This window comes from Panulirus ornatus, chromosome 43 (genome assembly GCF_036320965.1).
Source record: "Panulirus ornatus isolate Po-2019 chromosome 43, ASM3632096v1, whole genome shotgun sequence".
Classification (NCBI taxonomy): domain Eukaryota; kingdom Metazoa; phylum Arthropoda; class Malacostraca; order Decapoda; family Palinuridae; genus Panulirus; species Panulirus ornatus.
The window spans coordinates 23,887,215-23,902,046 of record NC_092266.1 but is presented as its reverse complement, the minus strand read 5'-3'; the positions used below and the strand labels follow the sequence as shown (position 1 = coordinate 23,902,046).

The 14,832-nt window shown below is 45.1% G+C and overlaps 1 protein-coding gene across 3 annotated transcripts in view; it reads left to right on the top strand.

Annotated features, from left to right (window-relative positions):
* The window catches only part of LOC139762412 (uncharacterized), a 186,305-nt gene extending 171,930 nt beyond the window's left edge, over positions 1–14,375 (top strand). For all 3 annotated transcript variants that reach the window (XM_071687275.1, XM_071687273.1, XM_071687274.1), the window contains 2 exons: positions 8,153–8,366; positions 8,978–14,375. In XM_071687275.1, coding sequence (XP_071543376.1) covers positions 8,153–8,366; positions 8,978–9,176 — 413 coding nt within the window. In that variant the 3' untranslated portion in view covers positions 9,177–14,375. The remainder of the gene's footprint in view (positions 1–8,152; positions 8,367–8,977) is intronic.
* The last annotated feature ends 457 nt before the right edge of the window (positions 14,376–14,832 follow it).

Here is a 14,832-nt window from a genome sequence, read left to right as displayed (position 1 = left end):
ACCACTCAGCCAACTGGAGCCAAACTTGGCACGGACGATCATCCTTTGATGTCACCATCATCCATCATGGCAGGTGCTTCAGTTGAAAAAGAAAATATTAATTTTAAGACAGATTTGCCTCGAATTTAAAACCGCTCCTACATGATTATAATGTACTTAACATAAACTTTTTTTTCTTTTTTGCTGTGAAACACGTAGTTTTGATTTATATATTCAGGTATGTAAATCCACTCATATTCTGATAACTAACATTACCTCTCAATTTATTAAAGTTTAAAAACTAGATGAGCGATGAAGGCTCATGTGACGACACCTCTAGGAGAGCTGTCCACTTATAGATATATTCGTCCAGCATGATATTCACCTTTCAGGATGCTGGACTAGAACTGAGACTCCGTCACGAACGCGTCTCCCATTCGTGCATTCATCCTCAACCCTCAATGCTCTGCCTCTACCAACTGACTGTGAAAAATATTTGTAAATAATGCAAACAGTAAATTGGCGATGATTCATAATCATAACATTTTCTGAAACCTATTGCATCAGGGAGGAAACTTACAACACAATCTCAATTAAAATTGAAAAAAAATTGAAAATTGAAAATAAAACAAAAATCCTTTTTTTTTTTATCAGTCTTTTCTTTATCAGTTTTTTATCAGTCGTGTGTGATTTTAATTTTGCCTCCCAGGTTCTGCTGTCTGCCTGTCCTACCTCATTTACCTGATTATTTCCTGCGCAGCTTCAAAACCCCTTTGTATCACGTCATCTTTCCTTACGCCATACCATACCACAACCTCACTAGTCCCCAGGACTATCTAAAATCCAACCAGCATTTATAACACTGCGCCGGAATACAACGCGTCTCGTTTCGTGCCTGGCTACGAAAACCCTTTTCTTCACCTCCGTCTTCCTTAATGTAAATGCCAGTGACCTAACACAACAACAGCCCAAGCCCATGACTCGTTGATGTCGCCATCAGGTGACGCACGCCTGCGCCGCATAAAGCACCAGGGCACGTAGTGTATCTCTCTCTCTCTCTCTCTCTCTCTCTCTCTCTCTCTCTCTCTCTCTCTCTCTCTCTCTCTCTCTCTCTCTTTTTACATCATCATCTCGTTGCATTTACTTTCTCCACACACATAGAGTGGCCACCACACCACACCCACACACACACACACCCGCCAAACCCCCAATCTCGCGGCGGGAACACAGCCTCTTCGATCGGAGATAGTATTGATTCCTCTCGTCCATATCTATAAATGAATGTCACAGGCTGCCTATCACCTGTCACATTCACTAGCGCCGCTGCCACCTCCCTCTCCCTCCTACACACACACACACACACCTCCCTCCCTCCCACACACACACACACCTCCCTCCCTCCCTCCCTCACACACACACCTCCCTCCCTCCCACACACACACACACCTCCCTCCCTCCTACACACACACACACATCCCTCCCTCCCTCCTACACACACACACCTCCCTCCCTCCCACACACACACACACCTCCCTCCCTCCTACACACACACACACACCTCCCTCCCTCCCACACACACACACACCTCCCTCCCTCCCACACACACCTCCCTCCCTCCCTCCCTCCTACACACACACACCTCCCTCCCTCCCACACACACACACAGACAACCTTCGCTTTTTGATGTTATTGTGTCTGCAGCCGCGATGGATATCACATTTAGGTGCTTTGTTATTGTGTTCGGCGGTAGGCTTTTCAGGCCATTATTCATTTGTTTTCCAAACCCTTTCTGTCTGTAGAAATCTATAAATCCTTCCCTTTACTGATGTCTGACGTATTTAGAAAGGTTCTATATCTGTGCAGGAGGCACTGTACCTCGCTGATGTGTCACGGGAGAAATGGATCTCACGCCTTACGGTAAGAAATATATAATAGACCGTGTTTTTTTTTAATCAGTTATTTTGTAAGCAAAGTGGAAGTCTGATGTACCAATCCAAATAGCCTCCCTCCCTCTTCATTTTGTAGTCAACTGAGGTTAATATTTCGAGAAAAAAAATATTCTTCTAAGAGAAATAAACGCACTTTTCCGAAGACGCTTTCACAATCTGTTGCTGCCACAGATTTTAAATGGGGTTAAGCCATTCTTATGAATACGTTATATTAAGACTTCCCAAGTACCTTGAAAGCTATGACAGGATCATTCTTTATGTATGATGTTAAAAGTGAATTATTTTCTCCTTCGTTAATAACGTCATCATACTGACCATGGACAGATATACGAATTTACAGTTTTTTCTTTTTGAATATCGCTCATGATCTTCACAAAAACAGTGAAATATTTCATTGGTATCATATTCGTGCCCTGGTGTGTGCCACATGCGTTAAGAGATGTGGGAATACATGTGTCAAAAGGTGTTGGGATACACGTGTTAACAGATGTGGAATACATGGGTTGGAAGATGTGGGATACGTATCAAAAGATGTCGAATGGAATACAAACAAGTGTTGAAGGATGTGGAGTACCTGTGTTAAGTGGTGTGGGATAAATGTGTGAACAGAAGTGGGAGACACTGATGTGGGATACATGAATAAAGTGAGACTAGGACACATGTCTCAACGTATGTGTGACACACGTGTTAACTCCAAGCAAACAGCAGAATCATCCCCCTGGCCTCCGGCAAACATCATAGCTGGTGACTGTCATAATCCTTTACCCTAAAAAAAATGAATCAATAATGACTTCTTCTCTTAGTCTGTCACTAGACTTTATATGTACTTCAGTTTTTAGTATTCTAGATTCGTATGTCAGTATAGCCCCACAGCTGTGTACTGTGAGCTATCTGTATGTAGGCAGGATCTATTGTTAGGTGAATATGTGTCTAGTTTTGAGTGAGTGGGTCATCCTAACATCAAAGCGATTAACTAAAGGTGTTTTCACGAGTGATCAATTATATTCAAAGGTTGGAAATGATTGCCTCTACCTACTCTTTTAGGTACATCCACAAGAGAACCGCAACTTTGATCTAATGAGAAGGTGTTGATGAACATCTGTACGTATCTGGAAGTGATGACCAGTAAGGATGGTATCGGAAAAACTGAAGCTGAGTGGAGTTATGCAAGGGAGAAAAAAAAAGAAAGAAAACAGGACATGTAGTGAGAGCTTCCGGTAAATGGGAATAAAAAAAAAGATTGAAATGTAACAATAAGTTCGGTGAGTGGAGGTGCCCTTGTATGGACGTGAAACTATATTTCATCCCATTGCTGAAGAGTGAGATAAGAAACTGAAGATGTGGAACTACACAGCAGAGAAAATAATGAAGACATGAGATATATATAGAGATTGCTTAGTAACATTAAAGTTCATGGCAGCATAGAAAATCGAATCTGCCAATGGAAAGTATACAGCTGTCAGGAAACGATGTGTTCTATCAAATGGGAAAACACTCAGCAGACTTCTAGTGACGAGCAGGGTACCACATGGTTCAAGTCTGGGACCTACGCTCTTCATTCATATGGACTAAGCCATCACCGGATGAAGTAGTAAATGCTACACCTTCCATTACCTTCAAATCGAGGCTAAATGAATATTTCTACGATATCTGTTATCAGTAAATGATACTGTTTATAGGATGTATTTCAACCAATCTTTCTTTCGCAGAGTCATGCCACAGCGCAGCCATTTACAACCTATTCGGGAACTTCTACCCTAGCGTGCTTTCCTATAAAATTTCCGAGGCAGTAGACTGTCCCCATATCATCTGATGCTTCGTTTGACGTCGTTTTTCATTGGAACAAGAGGGAGATGTGGGTGGGGTGGCGCCTTCTTCCTCATTATCCTGCTTCTCACACACTTATATCAACAGATAACCTCTGGCCTTCCCGAAGAATGCGTGGTTGATGGAAGTCTTCATTGACACTGTAGCCCAGCAGGAGGCAAGGCAGATGACTGGTTCTTCATTCTCTGCTGCCTGTGTTGCTACGAACGTTATTTCATTGGGACGTAATATTACCACACCGCATCAGCAGAGGCTGGGAGAGCCTGGCCATTGGGAAGCAGTAAAATCGATGGGTTTTCTTGATTTCCCCCGAGAGTTCTTTTGTTAAACCACTCTGGGTTTAATGCGGCTTCATCTGATTACTGCGCCATGTCGTTCTCTGGTCGATGCTGTAATCAGCCAGGCAGAGGTCGGACCGACGGTCGTGTACTTCAGGGTCAGCTGGACCGACAGTCGTGTACTCCAGGGTCAGCTGGACCGACAGTCGTGTACTCCAGGGTCAGCTGGACCGACAGTCGTGTTGTCCAAGGTCAGGTCAGGTCAGCTGGATCAAGGGTTAACACATATTAACGCTGGGAGGGTGGTGGCTCTCATCTTTCCCTTCCCTTTTTTTTGTGGTATTTCTTCCTTACTCGAACGAGTTGAAGTTGCGGTGTGTGCTGCCCCGTGCATCTTCTCCGGGTTTAGATCGCCAGTGTTGTATAGTGGAATTCTTTGCAGCGGGACATTGCATCCATTACGTCCGCTGACGCACTGCAACGCTTTGGGAATCGCTGCTGCGAATGGTGAGGGTTATCTGACGGCGGAGGGTGCTACTTGCTGGATGAGCTTCGTAGAAACCGTCGTGCTTGCGCTACCGGGGGCTGAGTTTGCTTTGGTGATTTTCATCCTTGTAATGGGTCATATTTGGGATCCACGGCGCCGCCCTTGAGCAGTGGGATCCACGGTGCCGCCCTTGAGCACTGGGATCCACGATGTCGCCCTTGAGCATTGGGGACCATGGTGCCGCCCTTGAGCGAGACTGTACAACCCGTTGTGCTCAAGAGCTTAAATTCGACAGTCCTGCTCAAGGGGTTAGTTACTCGCGAGCCATCATTCTGTGTCATGACTTTTGGGTGAATGCCGACAGCTGACTCAGTTAACCGCATCATGACCGACGACCGCGGAGCTAAAGGACATAGAGGTGAATTCTTGTATACATGTAAGGGTGGAATATACTGCCTACTTTACATGTGGCTTATGTGACTGTGGTGGCAAGAGTGAGGCTCTTCGTTCTCACACACACCCACACACACACTATCCGTGTCACCCTCAACATCTACGTGTTCCCTCCCCATCCCGAGCAGATGATAATCCGGGACAAAAGCCCACATTCAGTAATATCATATCCGGCAAAATGCATCCGACCCTCTGGTTGGTCTCGGGCATTTTTAAAAGGCTCCCGCTACCATGCTCTCCTGCCAGAGGGAGTTTGATCGTGTTCTTCATGAGCTTCGTCAATGCCTAATGATCAATCACACCCGATGCATGCACGGCCAACCCGCTGCTGGGAGAACAGTCAAATGAACAATTGAAACCTAGGGATACACAGTAGCCACGTCGTGTTTTCTTCAAGAACCCAGGGAGTCGCGTAACCTCACACTCTTCTCTTCTCTGCTTCTTCTTCTGGGATCCCACATCACCCTGCCACATCCTCTCCTATTACATCAACCAACCTCCCCTCCCCTCAAACACCCCCTCTTTCCCCAAGCTATTTATATCTATCATAATGAGCTACTTTGTATGCAGTGCCATAGCCCTAATTTCGAGATCACTTCTGTAAGGATCCCCCAATTCTAACTTTCACCCAAAGCCTTACTCTTTTCCCCCCATCTCCTTTTTCTTTTTTTTTTCTATTTAAAGATACCCGCGCTTCATTCGCGACCCATTTTCCATGATAAATTGCGCCATCTGTCGACTCTCGCTGCATGTTAACTAAGAGGGAACAACCCCCTCTCAGTATTCCTTACCCGTTATCGTTATCATTATCATCTCCTCTCCCCCTCTCGTAATTAAAGCCAGCCTGAATTCCTGTCTCATATTCCTTCGCCTTTTCGGTACAGTCTCTCCCCCACACCAACCTTCCCAAACCCACCCACACAACCCCAGCTCCCTGCACTCTTCCCATCCCGCCAAAGTAGAGAATAGAGATGGTGGTTACCCAGCTTACAAGTAACTGTATTTGTTGGTAACAATTACATCCAATCCAAACGCAGCGGCAGTGAAATATGTTCGACCACTTTTTTGTCCTCAATGATTTTTCTTTTGTTGTTGTTGTTGTTGTTGTTGTTATTGTTGTTGTTGTTGTTGTTGTTGTTGTTGTTGTTGTTCTTTTTGCTGTTTGATACAGGATTTGTAACAGGAAACGTTAAGATTTGCTCTAAAATGTTGTGGAAATTTTCGTCATAGTGATAAGAAGAGATATCCTGCGTGGACGTTCGATTCCCCTGTGTCACACATCCTTGTTCACCTTTGCCTCCCCATTCTGCATAACAAGACCTTACAAGTTCAACGAGTAATCACGAACAGTTGTGGAACCGCCACGGAGGAGAAGAAAAAAGGAGAGGGGTAGTTATAGACCTTAAGCTGCATACGACACTTTATATGATCACGAAGGTGATGTGCTGACACGGGGCAAAGTGAACTCCCGGCGGACCAAAATATTTTCCATATCTCTTGGAATACATTCTCTATATCTCCTTAATGTCCTCGGCAAAAGATCATACCAGACGTTACGTCGTCACCCCCTCACATCTGTCTGTCTGTCTTTGATCACCCCTCACGTCTGTCTGTCTGTCTGTCTCTGTCTGTCTGTCTGTCTGTCTTTGGACACACTCTAGCCAGCACGACAGCTCGAGAACACTACAAAAGAGAGTCTACTACGTGATATACAGCTGAGTTACGCCGCTTGTAGGTTATGGGCGTTTTCAGAACGGTGACGAACTGTTTAGACCTAACTCTGGGGGATATGGTTGCATAATCTTGCAATCGAAGAAGAAAATAAATTTATGTTTGCAAGTGCCAAAATTCAGGAGTGCTGAATGATGAGTTCAAATTCATAACACGTATGTCTTGAAGAGACAAAAGAAACAAAAATATCAAGGAATTTGATTTTTTTTTTTTTCAAAATCATCTTTTAGATTTTACTCGTGGCGGGACATAGGCATCGCAAATGCCTCTTAATTTTTACTCCCCCCCCTTTTTAATGCCGAGTCAGAGGCGTCCCCATGTGTTAGACAAAGGAACCAGGAGGTTGAAAACGGCCACACATACGAGATAAGAGAGCCAGGAGGTAAGGGGGGGATATGCCACATAGTCGAAGAGAGCGGGAGGAGCAGCAGCAGCAGCAGCAGCAGCAGCAGCAGCAGGAGGAGGAGGAGGAGGAGGCTTGGGCGGAGGTGAGGTGAGAGGAGGGTAGAGTCGACCACTCCACCCTCCTCTCAGGCTGGTGGTGTCTGGTGGCCCAACATTCAATTATTGCTGTTTACAAGTGTCGAGATGGCGTTAAGCGCGGTCGCTGCCTTAATGAAATGTCGGATAGTCAGGGAAGGGGAGTTAATGGGGAATTTTAGGGGGAGGGGAGTTAATGGGAAAATTTAAGGGAGGGGGGAGGGCGAATAGCTGTGAGTAAATTAAGGGAACGGAAAATCGATCGCTGGTCTGAGGTGAAGTCATACGGGGAATCACTAAAGCGTGATGGTTTCCACAGGAGACCAAGGAGGAGAGAGGCAGATGATGGTGAGTTAAGGGAGGTAAAAAAAAAAAGAAGAGAGAAAAGCTGATAATGGTGTGGTATGGGGTCACGTGTTGACGGTGAGGAATGGGGGATATACTGAATGATGGTGAGGTGAAAGGGGATCAAGTGTCGATGATGGGCAATACATCACCTGCTCAGAAACAAATATTCTTAACCTCACTATATATATATAGTTCAATCATGAGATCATATATGGTATGATATAGTCCTTGTATAATTCACCTGACCATCCACACACCTCGCACTATCTACTGACCATCCACACACCACCTCGCACTATCTACTGACCATCCACACACCTCGCACTATCTACTGACCATCCACACCTCTCGCACTATCTACTGACCATCCACACACCACCTCGCACTATCTACTGACCATCCACACCTCTCGCACTATCTACTGACCATCCACACACCTCGCACTATCTACTGACCATCCACACACCACCTCGCACTATCTACTGACCATCCACACACCTCGCACTATCTACTGACCATCCACACACCTCTCGCACTATCTACTGACCATCCACACACCACCTCGCACTATCTACTGTGTCCCCCCTGACTGACCCACTGCTATGCTCTTGACCTTCTAGTCTCTGGGAACCTGAGCGACCGGTCGAGCAGCATCTCTGAAGGAGGTCCCACCGAGCTCCCGCCGCCCTACTGCGCCCAGCACTCCACCCTGGTCGCTGTCCGGACCTCCTCCGCCTACGCCAGCACGCCCACGCCACGCCCGTCCTCGCCACCCTACCCATCCAACCACGCACCTTACGTTATCAGTGGGAGCGACAGTGGCTACAGTTCGGGGTGAGTGGTGAGCTGTGAATTTGCCACGGCAGTTTTCCTCCTCTCTCCCTCTCATCTCTCTCTCTCTCTCTCTCTCTCTCTCTCTCTCTCTCTCTCTCTCTCTCTCTCTCTCTCTCTCTCTCAGAGCCTATGATTTCCGCTTATTCTGCACGTATTCTATATCTTATCTGTCTATCTATCTATCTACCTGTCTATCCTTGTTTATGTCTCTTATAAGAAAGAAAAAAAACAGACATTATTCCTCAAGATGTCAGGTGTTTCTTACCAGCGATGGAAGTTTTAAGTGTTGACCACTTGATATCACATCTACCTTGCATTGTTTTCCCCCAAATATAATTGAGTATAAGTCGTCTCGACTGGCCCAGTATCCTCATATTGGTGTCCTGTAGTTTGATCTACTCAATATTTCAACTGATATAGGTATATCAATTTGCTACTTAAAAAAAAACGTTGCGAATGACAGCTTTTGCGACCTCCAAGCCAGCGCGTCGTCTCTGGCCGGAGCTTATCACACTGACCACAAGGGTGTTACCAGTGCAGTCGAGGTCAACGCCAGAGGTATATCGTCGGTAGGTTTACTAACTGCTGGTCTTCCTTCTCTGCACCAACAGGCCCCTTGCCACCTTCCCGCAGACCTTCATGTCTCCGGCCTCGCCAGCCCGCCCACCTCCAGTCAGACTGCCGCCCACGCTGCCCCAGAGCTTCACGCCCGCCCTCACTCCCACCACCCGCCCCTGCAGCACCGCCCACATCATCCACACCCACCAGCAAAACACGGACGACCACCTCTACACGGCCACCAAGTTCTAGAGCGACGCCAAGGCCTCCGCGGAGACGCCAACGTCGCAGATCAAAGATCATCGTGTCTTAACCTTTTCGTAGTGGGTGGAGAGAGAGTGTGTGTGTCTGTGTGTGTTCAAGGGCGTCTACGGCGTCCCCAGGTGACGGCAGTCGCTCGTGCCCAGAAGCCAAGGCAGGAGGGAAACTCTGCCCAGGACTACTACTACTACAGTTTTAAGAAGCGCGAGTTTCAAAAGCTTTTTTATATATATATATGTATAATCTAGGATATGAGGGAGAGATACATGGTGAACTACACGAAGAGAATGAGAGAGAGAGAGGAGGAGTAGTACTCATTAGTGGTTCACGAATGGTCTTAGCCAAAGCCAGATTATATAAGTCGAGTGGAAAAAGCTTGGTGGAAAAAGTACCCTATTTTCCCCGAAGGGAAGAAAAGGAAGGAAAAAATGCAATTGACGTGATTTCGTTGGTGAAATCTTGGAGGACATTTACTGCACGGCTGAGCAGGACCTTCGCGGCGTTTTTTTTTTTTTTTTTCTTTTTACGAACGGAGTGGACGACCGACCAGATATAGTCAGACCCACCATGGCTGTTTGATCTTAGACTAGCCTAACCTCCCACAGGAGGACCGTCCAGCATAGGTTAGAACAACGGCTGTTGCCCTCCATATATGTATATTAGAAGAATGTCAATACATATATATATATATATATATATATATATATATATATATATATATATATATATATATATATATATATATCTGTGTATCTTGTACTTATTGTTGTACTGAGATTCAAGGTCTACCAAGGCCAGAGGTACTATAGCACTGCCTCTCTTATCATTGCGTGTGGGTGTCAGCGCTCACAGTGTGTTCTGAGTGGAATTTCTCCTCTGGACGTCTCATGCATGTCTTTGTGGGTCAGGACAGTAGTGTGGTCCACGTCCTCATAGTCATCATCCCGATCATCTCTTTAGCTACACATCTCAAGTCGTGGTGTTGCCCGCCATCATCAGCTCTCTCTCTCTCTCTGGTTCTACCCATCCTTGGATCATGGTGCATCTCATCTGCTCCGCTCTCTACATCCCATCTGCTCCACTCCCGTCGTCCTCAGTATCAACATCACCTCACATTCTGTACGTGTCTCCTTGCTGGTACATCCCATTAACTCTCACTCTACACACCCTTACTTAAGATAGATACCATTAACTCTCACTCTACACACCCTTACGTATGATAGATACCATTAACTCTCACTCTGCACGTCTTTTATTACCATACATCCCATTAACTCTCACTCTACACACCCTTACTTAAGATAGATACCATTAACTCTCACTCTGCACGTCTTTTATTACGATACATCCCATTAACTCTCACTTTCCAAATGCTTAATTGCAATACATCCCATTAACTCTCACTCAACACATCAGTACTCACGTCACATCCCATCAACTCCCACTATATATAGTCTAACTAACGGTAAATCCTGTCGACTCTCACTTGTACAAATGCTTTCTTACGGAACATCCCATCAGACTTCGATTTCTTTCGTCATCCTTCACACGACACATTCTTAGGTTAGGTCAACACCCACTTCACACACAGCCTCCGTCTTGCCTGCTAGTATCACCTTCCGTACATATATACAAGGTCTTAAATCTTTCATATTATTGCCATATCCTTGGTTAAGACTGTGCAGAAAAAAAAAGAAATTTTCTATAGTCTATATTAAATTCCTCCCCCCCCCCCTAATTCATTCTGATAAATCTAACTAATTCTTTAACATTATCATTTCATTCTCCTTAGTAAACCATGATCTACAGCATGTGATTTTTCGCCATGACATAACCCCGTGTTTATGTTTGATGTCGGTTTCATAATGAGAACAATATATATATATATATATATATATATATATATATATATATATATATATATATATATATATATATATATATATATATGCCAGTCTGTCCATGAGCAAGACAGTCATGAACTGAGACAGTGATGGGAATGCTTAACATCTGTCATCTCGTGTCTATTTCTACAATAGTCACGTTGGCGCCTAAGGCAAAAATATGACGAATGATTTGAATGAAAATAAAATACTATATCTACATACGGCTGTGACTATACTGAAAATGGCACTGATGATTAATTCAACACGTAGATTAACAGTATCGTTCATGAGGTCATTGGAGGAGGCATGGCATGACCACCAGACGATTCTGAGGAGGTGTATCACACGCCCTGCGTCCGTCCCGAAGTGGTGACTGGAGCAAGCCATGAAGGTTATACTGGAAGGTGTGATGAAGCTACAATGGGACTGGAACACTGCATAACACATGGCCATACTGGAGGACTAATGTGGCGAGAACAACGCCAGAATAGTGTAACAGGACTACCAGGTAATATTAGAAAGTGATGTGAGGCTCCAGTAGGAAAGAAGAATTTTCTAAAAAAAAACAAGATCATGTTGGAAAGTGTTATGAGGCCAGAGAAGGATCAGAATAGTGTAATGAGACAACAAGGGTATTCCGTGACGTTCGGTCAGACCGCGAGATCATACGTTGGGGTGTATGACCACATCGTCCCTAAGGAAAAAAGTTTTAAGTCCATAAAATCGATTGGGAATGGTTAACAGGATCGCAGTGGGTCATTCAGTATAGACCATGAAGACCTGGTGATACAGGAGAGTGTGGTGTATGCACAAGTCCACACGTAACGTAGGAGGGTGTTTGAAAGACCCCCTAAGCAGGGGGGAAGAATAGAACTCGACCATGCCTTTTTAAGTGGGGAGATCTCACAAGACGACAGACACAGCATGAGGTGTGAAATTGTCACAATCCCATGTGCTCATGTGGGAGGACTTAACAAGACGACATAAGCATGTGGTACGATAAAACCAGAGGAACACGTGGAAGAATGCGGGAAGACCACAAGGTCATGTCGTAGAGTGCAAGAACAACACAAGGTCGTGTGGGAGAGTGCAAGAAGACCACAGGGTCGTGTGGTAGAGTGCAAGAAGACCCCAAGGTCGTGTGGGAGAATACAAGACCACAGGGTCGTGTGGTAGTGTGCAAGAAGACCACAAGGTCTTGTAGGAGAATGGAAGAAGACCACAAGGTCGTCTGGGAGAATGCAAGAACACCACAGGGTCGTCTGGGAGATAGTGTAACAAAACCGTAAGTATATGTGGTGGAAAGGCACGCCCACATTCCTCCCACAGTAAGATGCTCTACATACGCGAGAAAGATTTCAATGCCCTTATCTTTCGCTGGCTGGGATCGTCTTCTTTTTCCAGGGGCGTCTAGACACCTCCCTCCTCCTCCTTCTCCTCGGCGCTGATTAGAGTCATTAATCTTTCCCATGAGGTTGGGCTTCACTCATTCAAACCACGTCGGAATAAATTTTTTCCCACAAAAAAAAAGAAAAATATTACTGGCAAGATTTATTTTCCTCACGACTTGTTTTATAAGCCTTCTTCGCCCCTCTCAGGTCAGATGGATCTTCATATATATATTATGGGTTTCTCGTTCTTCCTCTCCTCTTTCTTCAGTATTCACTCCATCATCACCTCCACATCACGGTACATCTCATATCACTGTGGCTCACACACGCGTCGTCTGATACACCAACTTCTCCTGGGTGGCTGACTCCCAGCATCATGGTGTTCGCTGAGTATCACTTCCCGTCTCCGTCAGCCCCAACTCATGAGCTGCCCAAGACGCCACTACCCTTCGTCTGTGCCAGCACGATCACTGTCCTCCTCCTCCTCCTCCTTACATGCCACGGATGCACGGTGCTTGAGGGAGGACAAGTCAGTCACCGAGCACTTCCTTCACGCACTGGGCTCATTCGTCGTCGTCTCGCTATCCGGATAAAATGGGGGATTTTATTCGGATAAACGAGACTCATTCCCCTCCCCTCCTCTCTCTATGAGACTAAGGAGTAATCAAAAAGGGACTGGCCGTTTCACTCGTCGCCCAGAGGCACGAGGAAGACCCCACACACAACTCAGGTTTCGCCTGGAAATACTGAAGGCATTTCGAGGGAAGATCTGCCTGTGCTATGAGGCCCAGCCTCCAACCCCAGCTCAAGGCACCACAGTGACGGCGGCCTTGGAAAAACTCAGAAGCCACCGTCAGCACCTCATTCGCCCAGAACGCCAGTGGCTATAAGGCCCGTTCGTTTACGTACATGCGCTGGGGTAAGTATAACACTTACGTCTTCATGAGGGAAAAGAAAAGAGAGAGAGAGAGAGAGAGAGAGAGAGAGAGAGAGAGAGAGAGAGAGAGAGAGAGAGAGAGAGAGAGAGAGAGAGAGAGAGAGAGAGGGGGGATGGTTTAATAGCTCCCTCCCATTTGGACCAGTCATCATCACGGCTACACTTGCTGTGAGGAGGAGGACGGGGGGGATGATATAAGAATCACTGTAAGACACTGTGCTGACCTGAAGGCCCCAGAGTTAGTTTGGTTCACATTACCACGTGAAATTCACACATGTGTCATCCATGAGTCGATCGATAAATGCCCGAGATATATATATATATATATATATATATATATATATATATATATATATATATATATATATATATATATATATAATACACATGTGTGAGATTCATCCACTCTTGGGGAATATCAACCGATATTTTTTTTTCAGTCGAAAAGAGTTTGACGCTGAAAATCCATTACATGCTTACATATATAGATGAATTAAAGCATGAACTTTTGTATTGTATGATAATGAGTGTATATATATAAAAATACATATATATATATATATACATTGTGTGCAAAGAGTCATAGAATAATATAAACAGAAGGTGCTCGTCCATGTACGATGTTTATGTACATTGGTGTGTTCACGTGTGCGTACCCTCTCCCCGCTTCCGGTCCTTGTGCGTACCTCGTCCGTGCTTGCGTGCGATGTGCGTGCGCTATCCGTATCCCCGCCCAAGAGACGCCATGGGCGAAGAGCCGCCGCCCCCTGTGCTTGAGCCACACAAGCGCAGGGGGAGGCAGCGTCCTGGCCGTCCGTGCGTGTGTGTGTGTGTGTGTGTGGTGTGTGGTGGGGTACCACGGCTAGGGGGTATCGGCTGGTGCACGCTCAAAATGTTGAAGCTTTCTTTTTTTTTGGGTTCACTTTCCTCAGTTGATTTTTGTATATCTAAATTTGTAATAAAGATGCCAAACACACTCTGTTTTGCCTCTACCCTTTAATTACCCCCATACTTCTTAAGTACATAATGGCGGTAGGTCAAGCTGTGGTCAACTAAAATAGCCAGGTCACCTAGGTTAGCCAGTTCACCTAGGATAATCAGGTCACGTAGGATATGGCTATTGCTTATGGCTTGGTCACGTACAGGCTGTGATCTCTTAAGCACCCCAGTACTTCTCCTGTATATATATATATATATATATATATATATATATATATATATATATATATATATATATACATATATATATATATATATATATATATATATATATATATATATATATATATATATATATATATATATATATTTATATTATCCCTGGGGATAGGGGAGAAAGAATACTTCCCACGTATTCCCTGCGTGTCGTAGAAGGCGACTAAAAGGGGAGGGAGTCGGGGGCTGGAAATCCTTCCCTCTCATTTTTTTTTAAT